Raw genomic sequence first — 14,125 nt, 5'->3', positions numbered from 1 at the left:
GTTGGCCCATTGTAAGGATAAAATCTGAATACAACGTGGGAAGAATGATTGAGAGGCTAGGAAATGCTTGAACTTGGTTTGGCTACCTAGGAAGGGGGCTCGAGGTTCGACACCTGACTCGAGCAGAGTTGTGCTTTCTGAGCACCTAAAGGCAGCATGGAAACCTTCTCCCAGATACCCCCCCCCCCCCCACTGGTCCACTAGTGAGATTGGATCTCAGCGCTCTGAGCATGCGAAAAGCATGAAAGTAGCACTATATAAAAGCTATATTTATTATTATTATACATTTAGAGGGTATGCCGAAAAGTTTATGGACTTTTTTTTTTTTGCCATAATAAAATAATGTATTCCCACATGCTGGTAGTAGTGGCTATTTATACTCTACTACCTATAAAATGCTTCTAATGACAGATTTCACACAGACTTTGACAACCAGTGTAACTCCTGGCATTCATGTGTGACTCAGTTATTAGGCCAAGCAGAACTGACATTAGAAGAGTCTATTGACAAGTAATTAATGTCTTAACCAGAAAGCTTTAGCCAGAAGAAGCTCATAACTTTGTCTGAATCAACATCACTGTTGCTTTGTGGTTCACCCCCAAACATGGGAAATATTTCAGTAGTCAAACTCAGCGACATTCCCCACGGAGAAGGAGGGACTGTTGTGGAAGTAACAATATTCTGACCAATAACAAATGCTCAGGCTATCACCTGACCCAATTTGTATTAGATGAACCATAGTTGTTTTACAACTCATGGCAGCTACCATAATTTATTTAGGATATTATTTAATAAATTAAATTACTTCAACGACACACAAATGGAATCAGTAATCAAAGTTTAAAAAACATGACCATCACATTGATAGCAAAATTATTATTTTTCATTTATGAAGGACTTAAAAATACTCTAACAAATCTCACTATCCAGGCGCTCTGCAAACTGGACCACACTACACCACCAGCTTAAAGAACTTGACAACTCAGGGCTCTACAATAACGTAACAGTTTAATGTTCAATAAATAACAGCCAATACTGTACAATTGGCAACAACATAACACTGACTGTACAAAAGCTTCACACTCCGACGTATAGCTGTATCAACTCTCCATCTCTTCTTGGACTTGCACTCGATTCTCTGTTCTGGACCAACTTCTCCTAGACTGGTTCTTGACTCTGACTTCAACTCGTACAAGTTGCGAGGTAACCTGAAGTCGTTTGACTCTGCCACCTTCGCTCTTATATAGGGTCCCTATTGGCCTTCTAAAACCGGACGAAACAGCGCTCAACCCTCCTGGTTAATCACATTATGACATCCCCCGTGATGCTCCTGAGCACTATTCACACAACAGATCCTTCCCGAACTGTCATGGCTGACCGTCGTAACTCGTCACAGTTGACCGCTCATCCAGCGCTGGCCTGGGGCAATTTGCGTCAGCTGTCTACACACCTTAATACACACATCTGTGTCACCACCAGCTTTATTACAATAAAAATAAAATGTGTTATATTCCAGTGATGTTTGTTACAAATAACTTTCATCTACCCAGCCACTCCCTACTTACACTGGTAAAGATTGTAACATTAGGTGAGACAAAACAAAATGGAAAGACAAAGGCATATAGCCGTTGAAACCAAAGTTAGACTGATGCGCTCCCTTGTCATGGCCACATTCTTATATGCTTGCGAATCTTGGACGCTGACTGCAGAGCTAGAGAGGATGATCCTAGCAATGGAATTGAGGTGCTACAGAAGAATCCTAGGTATTACATTTAAAAACTGCATCACAAACGAAGAGATTAGCAACAGGGTTCCTGCAGCAATTGGACCCCAAGATGACCTGCTAAATATTGTAAAAAAGGCAAACTAAACCTCTACCCAAACAATGTGCTTTTAATCAACCAAGTTACCAATTCCTTTAAGCCTGAATCACTATTATGATTCTTGAACATATTGAAATCAGAGTAAAATCTTTGGCCTCTCAGGAGAGTAGCTTTTCAATTTGTAACTTCTCATATGACTAAAAAGTCAATTCCTTGATACACATGATGATCACACGTTTGGCATATTAATTACCAAATGCTGCAATTTTTCAGCCTTTTTTCCTAATATTATTATAGCTTTTATATAGCGCTACTTTCATGCTTATAGCATGCTCAGAGCACTTTTGGTCCAATCTCATTTGTGGACCAGTGGGGGGGAGGGGGTATCAAGGAGTTGGTTTTCCGTGCTGGTTTCAAAGGTTGTCATGGCCAGGGGTGTCAATGGGGTTAAGCTCCCATTGTCTATAAAGTACTCCTAATGGCATGCTGCCTTTAGGCGCTCAGTAAACGCAACTCTGCCCGAGTCGGGTGTCGAACCTCGAGCCCCCTTCTAGGTAGCCAAGCCAAGTTCAAGCGCACATGGCCTCTCGACCACGCTTCCCACTATACTGGTGGTGATGAGGGAGTGACCTCTTCAGTTGCTGGAGGAAAGCCTTGGATGTACACTTGTGAGTGCTGGGCTGTCCAAACATTAGTACTTGCCAATCGTCCATGCTGGTCAGAGTCAAAAGTGATGGAGCACCATCACAATTAGAAGTCACGGGGCTGCAGGATTGCCAGAGACAAGCAGTTGTACCACTGACCCACCGCATACAGGGCTCCATCACAGGACTCATTTGTAGGATTTACTCCCTTAGTCTTGGTCTTTCTCTTTCCTGATACTGTACCGGAGCTGTACAAAAACTCGTTCGTACCTCATTCGGTCAGACTCTATCACCGCCACTCATTGATCAGGAAACATTAAATGCACCAAGATACCTGTGTGTAGTCGCTGAATGAACTCTTTATGTTGTCTGTTGTATTTATGTGTATTTTTTTTGTTGTGTTGTCTTTATATGAGAAAAGAGTCCTTGTAATCACAACAAATTTCCGTAAGGATCAGTAAAGCAGTCTTAGTCTTAGTAAACACAAATATCAGTGTGGCTATTCACCTATAGACTGCAGTTAGGTTTCAAGGCAGCAGCATGATGTGTTCCCACACCTGCTTCACATCTTGGAGACAAATCTCCTCAGAAACCCTTGCAGGTAGCCTAAGGCTTTACATCCTCAGCTTCCATCTGTCACCATCAGAAGTTGCTACATAGGGTTTGCTGTGGAGGGCTACCTGGCAAGGTAGACTTCCTAGTTGCTCTCCTTCACAGATGCTAGACAGCAGTGACAACAAATAAAATGCTGCCACACTAGACGCTTGACAAGGTTATAAAAAGACACTAATTATTTGTTACTTTTTAGTTATTTTCAATCGTTAAAATACAAGCAAAAAAAAAAAAAAAAAGGAGAAAACTATAGAAAAACTTGTTAAAATTACAACTGTCTTCATTTTCGTCTGAAGGTTTGGACTGAATGATAACCGCATCTGTGAGAGCTACCACACCAGCTTTCTGAAAGTAATAAAAATAAGAAAAATATTTTTTAAAATGTTTTAAAAAGATTTTATTAAGTGAAATCTGTATCAAATAGTTTGGATCAATCATGTAATTAAATTTGAAATAGATCTAGACTTAAAAAACAAAAATCTATTCTTCTAAAAATATTATTAACCATCGTTTTTGTTGATCACAATTTCATGCTTTAAGCTTTTTGAATGATATATATATATATATATATATTGCCACCTTCAGTCTAGAAGCTACTGTAAATGAGATGATTGCTTGGGCGTTTGCTGTGGTCAAATCACTTGTCTGATCCAGTTAGGAATGGAGCGGGAAAGGGGGGGGGAAGAAAGAATAAGTATCTGGGTGAAGGTTAAATAAAATAAAAATGGTTGTACAACTTGAAATTAACTGGGGCTCAAACTTACTCAGGCCAATACATTGTGCCAACAAAGTGCTTATGAAACAAAAAAAAAGGTTTTATAGCTATCTACCGTTAGTATCACACTTTTAAGCGATGACCTAATTCTCTACACAAAGTATTAAGGGGACTAATTCAACTTATACTGCCATATCTGTCAAGTACCAATTCTTTCCCTTGTTTGATACCAAACAAATAATTAAGGACCAATTATTAATTAATTGGTTAATTTTGAAAAATGATTTATTTCAGGATTTTGAGGACGCCTATGAGTGCACCCAACTTAAATGGGCACTTGACATTAGTTGGGGAATGTAAAGGCAGTTGATCATAGTGCTGGTCACATGACACCCCTTGTTTACCATCCACCATACATGCAGAAAACTATGGATTGCAAGGTTTGAAAGGGATACTTTACTTTTGTTTTTCTACATGCATTTATACTAAGACTAAGACTAACACTGCTTTACTGATCCTTTTGGAAATTTGTTGTGATTACAAAGACTCTTTTCTCATATAAAGACAACACAACAGAAACATACACATAAATAGAACAGACACAACATAAAAAGTTCATTCAACGACTACATTTGTTTTTCTACATGCATTTATATTAAGACTAAGACTAAGACTGCTTTACTGATCCTTTTGGAAATCTGTTGTGATTACAAGGACTCTTTTCTCATATAAAGACAACACAACAGAAACATACACATAAATACAACAGACACAACATAAAAAGTTCATTCAGCGACTACACACAGGCATCTTGGTCTTTTTCATGTTCCCTGATCAACGAGTGGAGTTGATATAATCTGACCGAGTGAGGTACTTATTAAATTGATATATGTTTACTATCAATATAAAACTTTACTTACAGTGAAGATCTCAAGGGCAACAGCGCCACCAAGGGTCCAAGAAGGCCACAAGCCACTCTTGCATGTGGAGCATTCGGCGGAGTCAGCAGCTGTGTCATACTTTTTAAGATCAGTGAACACCTAGTGTGTTGGAATAATCTATATGTACGGCATAACACTGATTATCAATCAAAGGATTTCTTAAAAATTATAGTTTGATTCAACTAAGACTTGGTTTTGAAGGATTAATTTTTTAGCCCACATTATACATAAGGAAGTATTCTGGGATTTTCATACATAAATTCATCTCCCTATTCTGCTCTATGTTAATATTTTCATTTTTAACATTCAATAATGCTCTTGAAGCAATAAAAGAAGAGGAAAAGAAAAAGGAAAAAAAAGAGGAGGCGGAGTGATGAAGTGCTTGGCTTGGGGGTACCGGATTCCAATCCTGGTGAAGACTAGGATTTTAATTTCGGGATCTTTAGGCGCCTCTGAGTCCACCCAGCTCTAATGAGTATCTGACATAGTCTTTCCTGGGTATATTTCTTGATATTTAGGAAAATATGCATTTGCCCCTCAAAATACGCATTTCCAGGTCTGGGAATAAGCATTTCCATTTCGCATGAAGGCATCTTTGAAAACATCATTTTTGGTACAAACACATAAAAAATGAAAAAAATATTTTTTTCCAAAGGGAAACTATTCAAGATTAATCTATAAGCAATTAAACGCATTTTGGGAAGAAAGAAAACAAATGATAAGGTTGACTAGGCTGCAGAATGGGTTAAAATCAACGATGGTATCATCAATTAGGATAGAAAGAGTTACAACTGCCTTTTAGGATACTCAGATCATTGGTATACAATATTTTTTTTTTTTTATCAGAATATTAATGTTTGCTATAGTGCTTACATCATCACTAGTGACATCATTATCTCCCCTTATCAGAAGTACACTCTGGTCAATAGCCAGAAGATAGGCAGCAGAGTTTGGGTCAGCTCTGACAGTCACTGTTACATTATTTCCAGGATCTACAGACTTGGAGTTGAAACCAAAGGAGACCTATATGTATAAATTTAACAGTGTTATTTTTTAGTGCGTAATGAGTTACATATTATATCTTTTTGGCGAGTCCCAATAATTACAAAAAAATAAAACAACTTTTTTTATGTTCTTAGTTACAAATTTCACAACACTGAAGTGTTAGAACAATGAAATCAATAATTAAAAGATTAACAGCATTGGTTTTACCTTTGAAAAAAAAAAAGATTGCAAATTAACTTATTTAGATCAGGTTTGACTTAGCAAAAAACACAAAAGTAGATCTCTAAAAATAAAAAACTAATATGATTAAAAGAAGAAGACACATTTGTATAATAAAATTTCAAAGATTTTTTCAAATATCATTAACAAAATATTTTGGTGATAGATTTTTATAACACAAGAATAAGTGGTCGATACATATTTTCTATAGGAAAATGTATGTCATTGGATTTAATAAGTCATAGGTACCAATCATATAATAGAGCACCACAATATTAACCAAGTTGAAAGAAAGAAAAACAAGACTTCATTATCTGCTGATGTCCATTAAAGCTCTCAAGGCTATGTAAAAAAAACTACATATAAAATATGGAAAGTGCTCAATAAATCATCTATACATCAAGTCAAACATTAAATAATGCATGAAAAAAATGCTTAAATACATCATCCATATACTCTAAACCAGTGATGCCCAAAATACAGCCAGTGAGCACAAACATTAAAAAATCCCCTCTCCACAAAAAAAAAAACACTTTGAAAAAAAAAAAATCTTTCTTAACGTTAGGGTAAATAGAATGGTACCGAAAGTAAGCCAAGATATTTGTTTCAAAAAGAAAGAGTGATTCTTTTTAAAGAACATAACATTAAACAGCTTTATGAAACCAAACATATAAATAAATAAGGCACGGTATTCTTGGTTTGAAACCTAGTTGTTAGATTACGTCTTGAGTGAGGGTTGATGAGAATATTGACCAAAAAGAGACAAGAAAATGAGTCTGCTGTAAGGCTAGCTGCAGAGTTGTTCACATTGTAAGTAGAAATACGAAGCAATTTTCTGATGGCAAATGTATAAAAAAAGTACTTGCTATCAATGATGTAAAATAGTGACCTGAAAAAATGAATGCTGTTGAAGCTGTCAATCTTTTTCAGTACGATTACAAGGCTAGTGAAAGATATGGATAAAAATCTCCATTCAAAACTAACAGAGAAAGCAGACTTCAAAATGCCACTCAAAACCTTGGTATTAGTACAAACAGCAGTTTTGAAATCAGAGAAGTTGGTAGCTATAAGGTGCATGCAAAGGGAACACCACTAACGAAGTCCTGTCAAAGAAGTTTCAACCATCACAGAGAATTTTTCTCTTGCTTGGGAGAAAGGAGTGAGAGTACTGATAGTGACAAAAGTTTGGTTGAGAAGCAAGAGTGATCAGAATAGTTGTGGAATCTAATGGAACCTAGCCTCTGTGGCTTCATTGAGTTATTCACCAACAAAATCTATCTGGCAAGATGTACAGTCTGGACCCTGTAATGATGATCATGTTCAGATTGAGCAATGTTAGTAGTTTCACAAATTCACATGCAGCCAATGTTTCAAGTGCCCAGACAGAGGCCTCTGGAACTGGCTAAATAAAAAGGGTAGATATTGATTTCTACTCTGTGTTACAGAAACTTTTCTAAATCTCCAAAAACAAGCATTAACGAAGATGACATTAATTACAAGCACTTATTTGTGAGGATAAACATTTTTAGTGATGAAAAATATTGCAAAAGCCCTATTATGTAATTGTCTCCTGGTCGAACATATAGAATTCAAAATTCAGCACTCTGACTTGCCATTTCATCTATGTAGCCGGATATTTAAAAGTTGTTTTAGGATAAACTTCTCAAGAGTTAATGTTAAGTACTTGATTTGTGGGATTTTAATAAAAATGGCTTATTGTCTTTTTTTTATAAACCATTTTATTGATGTGGCCGGAGATACTAGTGGCAGAAATTAAAGTGGCCCGCCGACCTAATAAGTTGGAGCATCACTGCCCTAAACATCAAATAATTCAGGGAAAAGGCTAAAGAAGTCATCTATTACAACATCAAATCAATTATTAGCTGTATGTTTACCTTGTTTTTAAAAGCCCCAGAAACATCAAAACTGATGCTGTCTATGACAATCTCCCCATCTCTTCTGTAGAAATAGATCACCATTCTTGCACTGGGAGCCATGCTGGAGTCTGATACTACAGAGAACTGGTGGGAAAATTTACTGGTGGCGTTTTCACTACCAACTTTCACAATGACACCTTTGGATAAGACCTGGATGTTTCAGAAAAATTTAATTTGCAGCAATTTTATGATTTACATATTTGATTTGAAAAAGTCAAATTAAACAAAAAGTCTGAACACTTATTTTTTTTTCCTTTCAATTGAAATTATTCCACAGTATTGGAGTTGAACAAGTAAATTAGATTACATTCAACACAACTTGAATATAAATAATCTTCATATATTTTCTTTACTTTTGAATCATTTAGACCTAAATCCATGAAATCCATTGGTCATTTTTTTTTCTTTATTGAAATTTGTTTTCTCATTGTATAATTATTCGTATTTTGTTATTCGCTCAATGTATTCATTTTTTGTAAATATATTTACCAATATTCTTTTTTACTAGCTTTATTAGATTTAATTTACTTAGATATAATGCACAAATTAGTCTTGAGATGGAACTATTCTCACTAAGTCTATCTAGTGATGGATTTCTACAACTTTTTTAATAGTGAAAATTTCAAAGCTTCAATCAAAGTTTTCATTCTACTTAATGTGTGTTTATGAGGTGAACTTGTATAGACAGTGATGCCCAAACTAGGGTCTGCACATCATATCAGGTCTGCAAAGCTTCTCACGGGTTTAAACATTCTGTACTCAGGGCATGACAAAGCAGATGAGTCAAGGTTCTGCCTCCAAGGCCAAAAAGGTTGGGCATCAATGGTCTAAAATATTATATTATCTCTACTTACTATCTAAATATTTATATTTAATTCATTCATTCAACTGTCTTTTGACTTTCCTCCTAGGAGGGCTGTGACAGTTTGTGTAACCTAATCCCTCCATCTTTTTCCCGGTCAGCGGCTGTTCTTAGCAGGATATTGTTCGAGAGGCCGTATCCAACCAGCTTTTCTTTGGATGACCCTTTTCTATGTGCTCCCTCCACTGTACTAGAAGATTGACCGATTGGCTTTTGATAGTGAGTCATGTCTTACAATACGACCAAACCAGCTCAGCTTTCATCATTTCACAGTATTGAGGACGTCTTCCTTTTTGCCAGCCAGATTGTTGACTTGTCAATGTATAATCTCAAATCTAAGCTATTCTTGCATCTAAGCTACACCTTTATTATTTATTGGTGGTGGAGTTAAGAATTGAAAGAAAACTAAGTTGGGAGTCTATGCCACAGCTACTCCACCTTGTTAACATAATCATTTCATAAGAAGAATCAATGGTTATGGTAGTGCTCATATATAATCTGGATTTTGTAATAAAACTTTGTTGTTCACATCAAGTTTTAGACCAGAGTTGGCTTCTAGAAGAAAAATTGCTTTCTTGTTTTTATATCAATCAAGACTACTTGTCTTATCTGCTCATGGTATTTAATGATCTATGACATAAATCTTGTAAAAGTGGTCTCAAATTTAACACATAAGACCAAAACTTTGTTTAAAATGAAACTGAAAGAGCCCTCCCCTCATCACCACAAAGTCTGTTGCTTCAAGTGAATCCCTTTAGGGAGCACAGTATCATCCTCCACCTAGTATCTAGGCTTTACATTCATACCCATATACACATGCTGGAGGTAGCTTTTCGAAGCATTTATCAAACGAGCACTTAGTAATACAGACTTTTAGCAAGGTTTGACTATCTTCAGTCATTTTAAGGGTGTAAATATTATAAAACAAAGGACTTTTAAAACTTGTTAATACTTTGTAAAAGTCTTCTTGACTTGAGATTTCTGAAAAAGATGGTTACCAGGTGGTGTAGTATATGCTCAGGATTGTCTTCAAGATAGTCGCGAGTTTGAAACCCTGGCTGTTGCCATCCTGCAAGAGGTCTGGGGCTAGGATATAATAACCTTTATTTCTGATAGAACTTCTGAAACTTATAACAGAAATTAAGAAAAATGATCAACAACGAAAAGTAAAATCTAAAGGACAGCTTACTTGGTAAACCAGCTGGGTCATTGGTGTTGTACTCGTCACTTCAAAAAACACAACGTCTCCAGCCTAATACAATATAAAAACAAACAAAAATGAAAAGGTTAATTCTCTTAAATAGTGGATTAAAGAGCATCAACTACTTTATAAGTACTGGTAAACACTAAATACAGAGAAAATTGTAAAAACCATGGCTTAATAGGATTAAATGCCTAGCATAAATAAATAAGTTTACACATTGAACATGAAGGATGTAACAGTAATCTGATCTGAAGGAACTAACAAGGGAATAGATGTTTTGATATTTTTTTATTTTTTTTTCGCATCTGCACAATTTAGACCATGTCATGCCCATAATACCTCAAGGGTTAATTCCCCTATACAGCTCAAGTGCTAATAAATGTTATATAACTAAGTTATTAAAAAGAATGTCCGTTCTCAACTCTAATAGTAAAAATGTATATAATTCAATAAAAATCTGTTGTAAATATGTATATATTTACAATTACTTTGCCCAATCTCAAATCAAATTTTAGTAGTCAACCTCTATTTTTTTTTTTTAGGAAACCTCAGAATTTGCGCTATTTAATTTTAGCTTTGTCATCATAGGAAACCATGGGCCTTAGGCCTCTTTTTTTGGCTTTATAAGCCTCTTTTTTTGGGGCCCTCCTGCCTCTTTTGTGGGCTTTTTTAATTTTTATTATTATAAGTTCTCACATTTCACAAATATTAAATTATAAAGAATTAAAATTAAACTTTGAAATATGATTAATTCATTACTTAATTAGTAATTAAAATTGTGACTCTACATACATAGTAAATAGAACGTTCAAGATTAATGAAAACCTCACCTCTTGGATAAAGCCCAGTATTGTAGCAGAGGAATAGAAAGAGAGGAATAGAAAAAGAAGAAGAAAAAAATTACGACCTGGAAAAGGTGGCTGAAATTATGCATATTTTAAATGAGTGAGCTTCAAATAACACATACGTTCATTGTGCTATGGTCCAATCTCTTTAGTGACTCTGTGGAAGACTAGGCTATACGGGAGAAGGTTTCTCTGCTGCTCTCAGCAAACATGAACTTTTGAAATAAAATTATTCTTAGTACTTGAACTAAAATCAACAAGAAACTTACCCTAATAACCGAGGCAGTCTTCAATGCTAGTTGCATGTAAGAACTGCTAGGAGAGTAACTTGGTTCCACTGTGAGTTCTTTAGTTACTCCTTGAAATGTTGCCTGGTTTCAAAGAATACAGCAAGTTTTGTATTATTTCATAGCAACTAAAACATAACAAGAAAAGTTGCAATGACAAGAGATATACCTAGTGACTTACAGATATAATTAATGAGCTTGCATTAAGCGGTACATTCACAGAAAAGCTTACGATACCATTTTTAGGTAAGCGTAATCTGATACTGTCTAATGGTTTTTTCTCTTTTTCAACTTTCCTGAAAATATTAAAATTAGTAATTAAGATTGAAATTAGATATATTAATAGCCCCTATGAAGTATTACTTCATGATCACATCTATACACTGCGACTGTTGTTGTGGCTGATAGGTTGAATTACACAATGGTACTAGCAGAGTGCAAGGTCAGGCATGATTACACAATGGTACTAGCAGAGTGCAAGGTCAGGCATGATTACACAATGGTACTAGCAGAGTGCAAGGTCAGGCATGATTACACAATGGTACTAGCAGAGTGCAAGGTCAGGCATGATTACACAATGGTACTAGCAGAGTGCAAGGTCAGGCATGATTACACAATGGTACTAGCAGAGTGCAAGGTCAGGCATGATTACACAATGGTACTAGCAGAGTGCAAGGTCAGGCATGATTACACAATGGTACTAGCAGAGTGCAAGGTCAGGCATGGTCCAGTAAAAAAATTGTTGAATAAAATTCCCAATATTAAAAATATCCATTTTAGACCATCATAAAATCCTAAATGCAGCTGGTAAGGTCATTGATTAAAAGCCAAACCCCTTTTGGGCAAAGGTTTGAGAAAAACATTGATAAGAAAGCTAAAAAGATTTTAGAAATAAAATAAAATCCTGTGTTTGGATTTTGTGATTTGGCCATCGTAAAGGAGATACAAGACACATCACAACGGCAAACATAAAGACAGGTTTGTTCCCATGTCAATCAAATCAGGAAATAAAATTAAACTATAATCCAACTGTCTGATATGAACATTTCACATGTAACTTTTGATTGAGTCTGGTGTGAATGTATATTTTGTTTTCTATTGTTATAATGTTTTGTTTGGTGTATTGGACAAATTGTAAGACAAATTTCAATATGGATAATAAAAATCATTATTATTATTGAGTATACAAAACAAAAAAGGGCCTGTACTAGCTACAGTTACTGTTCCTAATTAATATATGTAAATTAGCAATCATTTTGCTTTTTAGCATAACATTGTTTTTCATTTTTGTCAGCTTTTTAAAAACTTATTACAGACCAATGTAATGTTTTAGAAAGGATACAAACCAAGAAATCCTTACTGGTTCAGTGATAGAGGTTGTTGGCAGGCCATCAGGCTGAGTGATTTGAAGCTAGAATAAAGTAAATATATACGAGGATATAAATTCAATTCATGTCTAGAAGAACAAACTCTACTGCCATATAAAGGCAAGGTATTTAATTAGACAGATTATAAGTGAAGAAATTAGAAGAGGATATAATTACACTAAATTATAAGTGAAGAAATTATAACAGGATATAATTACACTAGATTATAAGTGAACAACAAATTATTCCTACATAAGCAGAGTATTTAAGTCCTGGCTTAAAACTTTTAGGGTTAATTTCTGGATATTCCAACTGGGCAACTTGGTCATAAAAAGTGACTGTATTTTTTGCTGTCATTTTGTTGCCTGTTAAAGATTCTGTCACATTGGCAATCACAATCAAAACATCTTTGTCTTTGGCATTAATCAGATCCTTTGGAACCGTCACTTTGGCTTCACCATTTATCTAAACAGCACAACAAAAGATACACAGTATTAGATAAACACTTGGTGTAGATAAATTATTTGAAACAAAGTCACATTAGCTTGCCTTAAAGTATAACCTTAAGTATAAAGTATAAATTTCCTTATGTACAATTAAGATTACTATCATTATTAACCTCCAAGGAAATTATGTGCTAAAAAATCAACAGAAGCTACTTTATTCTTTGTTTCCTAAATTAATTTTTTTTTATGTTGTTACTTGTAATTAATCTTTCTAGCTCTCGGCTGCACTAATCAAAGAAATACTTCAGTCTAAAAATTCCATTTCTAAACTTGATATTTACAAATCTTATTTGAAAACATTTGTTTGCAATTTTGTTACATAATTGCAATTTCAATATAAATGTCAGTAAATAAAGTAAAAACAAATGATACCATAACATTTCCCAGGATTATATTTCTGTGACATAACATTTACCAGGATTATATTTCTGTGACATAACATTTCCCAGGATTATATTTCTGTGACATAACATTTCCCAGGATTATATTTCTGTGACATAACATTTCCCAGGATTTTAATTTTTCAAGATTAGATTTTTCTATATATTTCTGTTGATTTATACTTCTAGAAGATTGTAAAATTCCTTATAAACTGAATATTAGTTTGACTTATTTTCTGATGACATCCAGATTGTTCATGTTTTGGTTGTTTGTGTACATTTCAATCTATTAAACAAAAAAATTTTAACTACTTCTTCATACATTCTTTGAAAAATTGAAAATGATTATTTTCTAAACTTGATTGTAAAAAATATTTATGCAGAAGATTTCTTGTAGATTCTTAAGTTTAAGGAGGTGCGGTGGCTGAGTGGTAAAGAATTAACTTGGCTTGGGATCCTGGGTTCAAAACCTGGTGAAGACTAAAAATTTTTATTTGGGGATCTTAAGGGCGCCTCTGAGTCCACCCAGCTCTAATGGGTATCTGACATTAGTTGAGGAAAGTAAAGGCGGTAGGTTGTTGTGTTGGCCACATGACACCCTTGTTAACTGTGGGCCACAGAAACAGATGACCTTTACATCATCTGCCCTATAGATTGCAAGGTCTGAAAGGGGAACATTAACTTTATTATAAAGTATCAGGAAATCAGAAACTATCAATTTTGAACTGAAAGTTTGCACATGGCTTGTTTTTCTTTAATGAAGCCAATTAGAGATGAA

At 34.9% G+C, this 14,125-nt stretch overlaps 1 protein-coding gene across 4 annotated transcripts in view; it reads right to left on the bottom strand.

Moving 5' to 3' along the window:
* The window catches only part of LOC106075362 (CD109 antigen-like), a 52,766-nt gene that overhangs the window by 25,352 nt on the left and 13,289 nt on the right, over positions 1–14,125 (bottom strand). For all 4 annotated transcript variants that reach the window (XM_056038465.1, XM_056038466.1, XM_056038463.1 and 1 more), the window contains 9 exons: positions 12,714–12,926; positions 12,441–12,505; positions 11,276–11,390; positions 11,077–11,178; positions 9,948–10,010; positions 7,855–8,046; positions 5,609–5,758; positions 4,715–4,834; positions 3,352–3,424 (listed from right to left, as the gene is read on the bottom strand). In XM_056038465.1, the coding sequence (XP_055894440.1) occupies positions 3,352–3,424; positions 4,715–4,834; positions 5,609–5,758; positions 7,855–8,046; positions 9,948–10,010; positions 11,077–11,178; positions 11,276–11,390; positions 12,441–12,505; positions 12,714–12,926 (1,093 nt within the window). The remainder of the gene's footprint in view (positions 1–3,351; positions 3,425–4,714; positions 4,835–5,608; positions 5,759–7,854; positions 8,047–9,947; positions 10,011–11,076; positions 11,179–11,275; positions 11,391–12,440; positions 12,506–12,713; positions 12,927–14,125) is intronic.

This window comes from Biomphalaria glabrata, chromosome 8, assembly GCF_947242115.1.
Source record: "Biomphalaria glabrata chromosome 8, xgBioGlab47.1, whole genome shotgun sequence".
Lineage (NCBI taxonomy): Eukaryota > Metazoa > Mollusca > Gastropoda > Planorbidae > Biomphalaria > Biomphalaria glabrata.
This window is presented reverse-complemented; position numbering and strand designations above follow the sequence as displayed.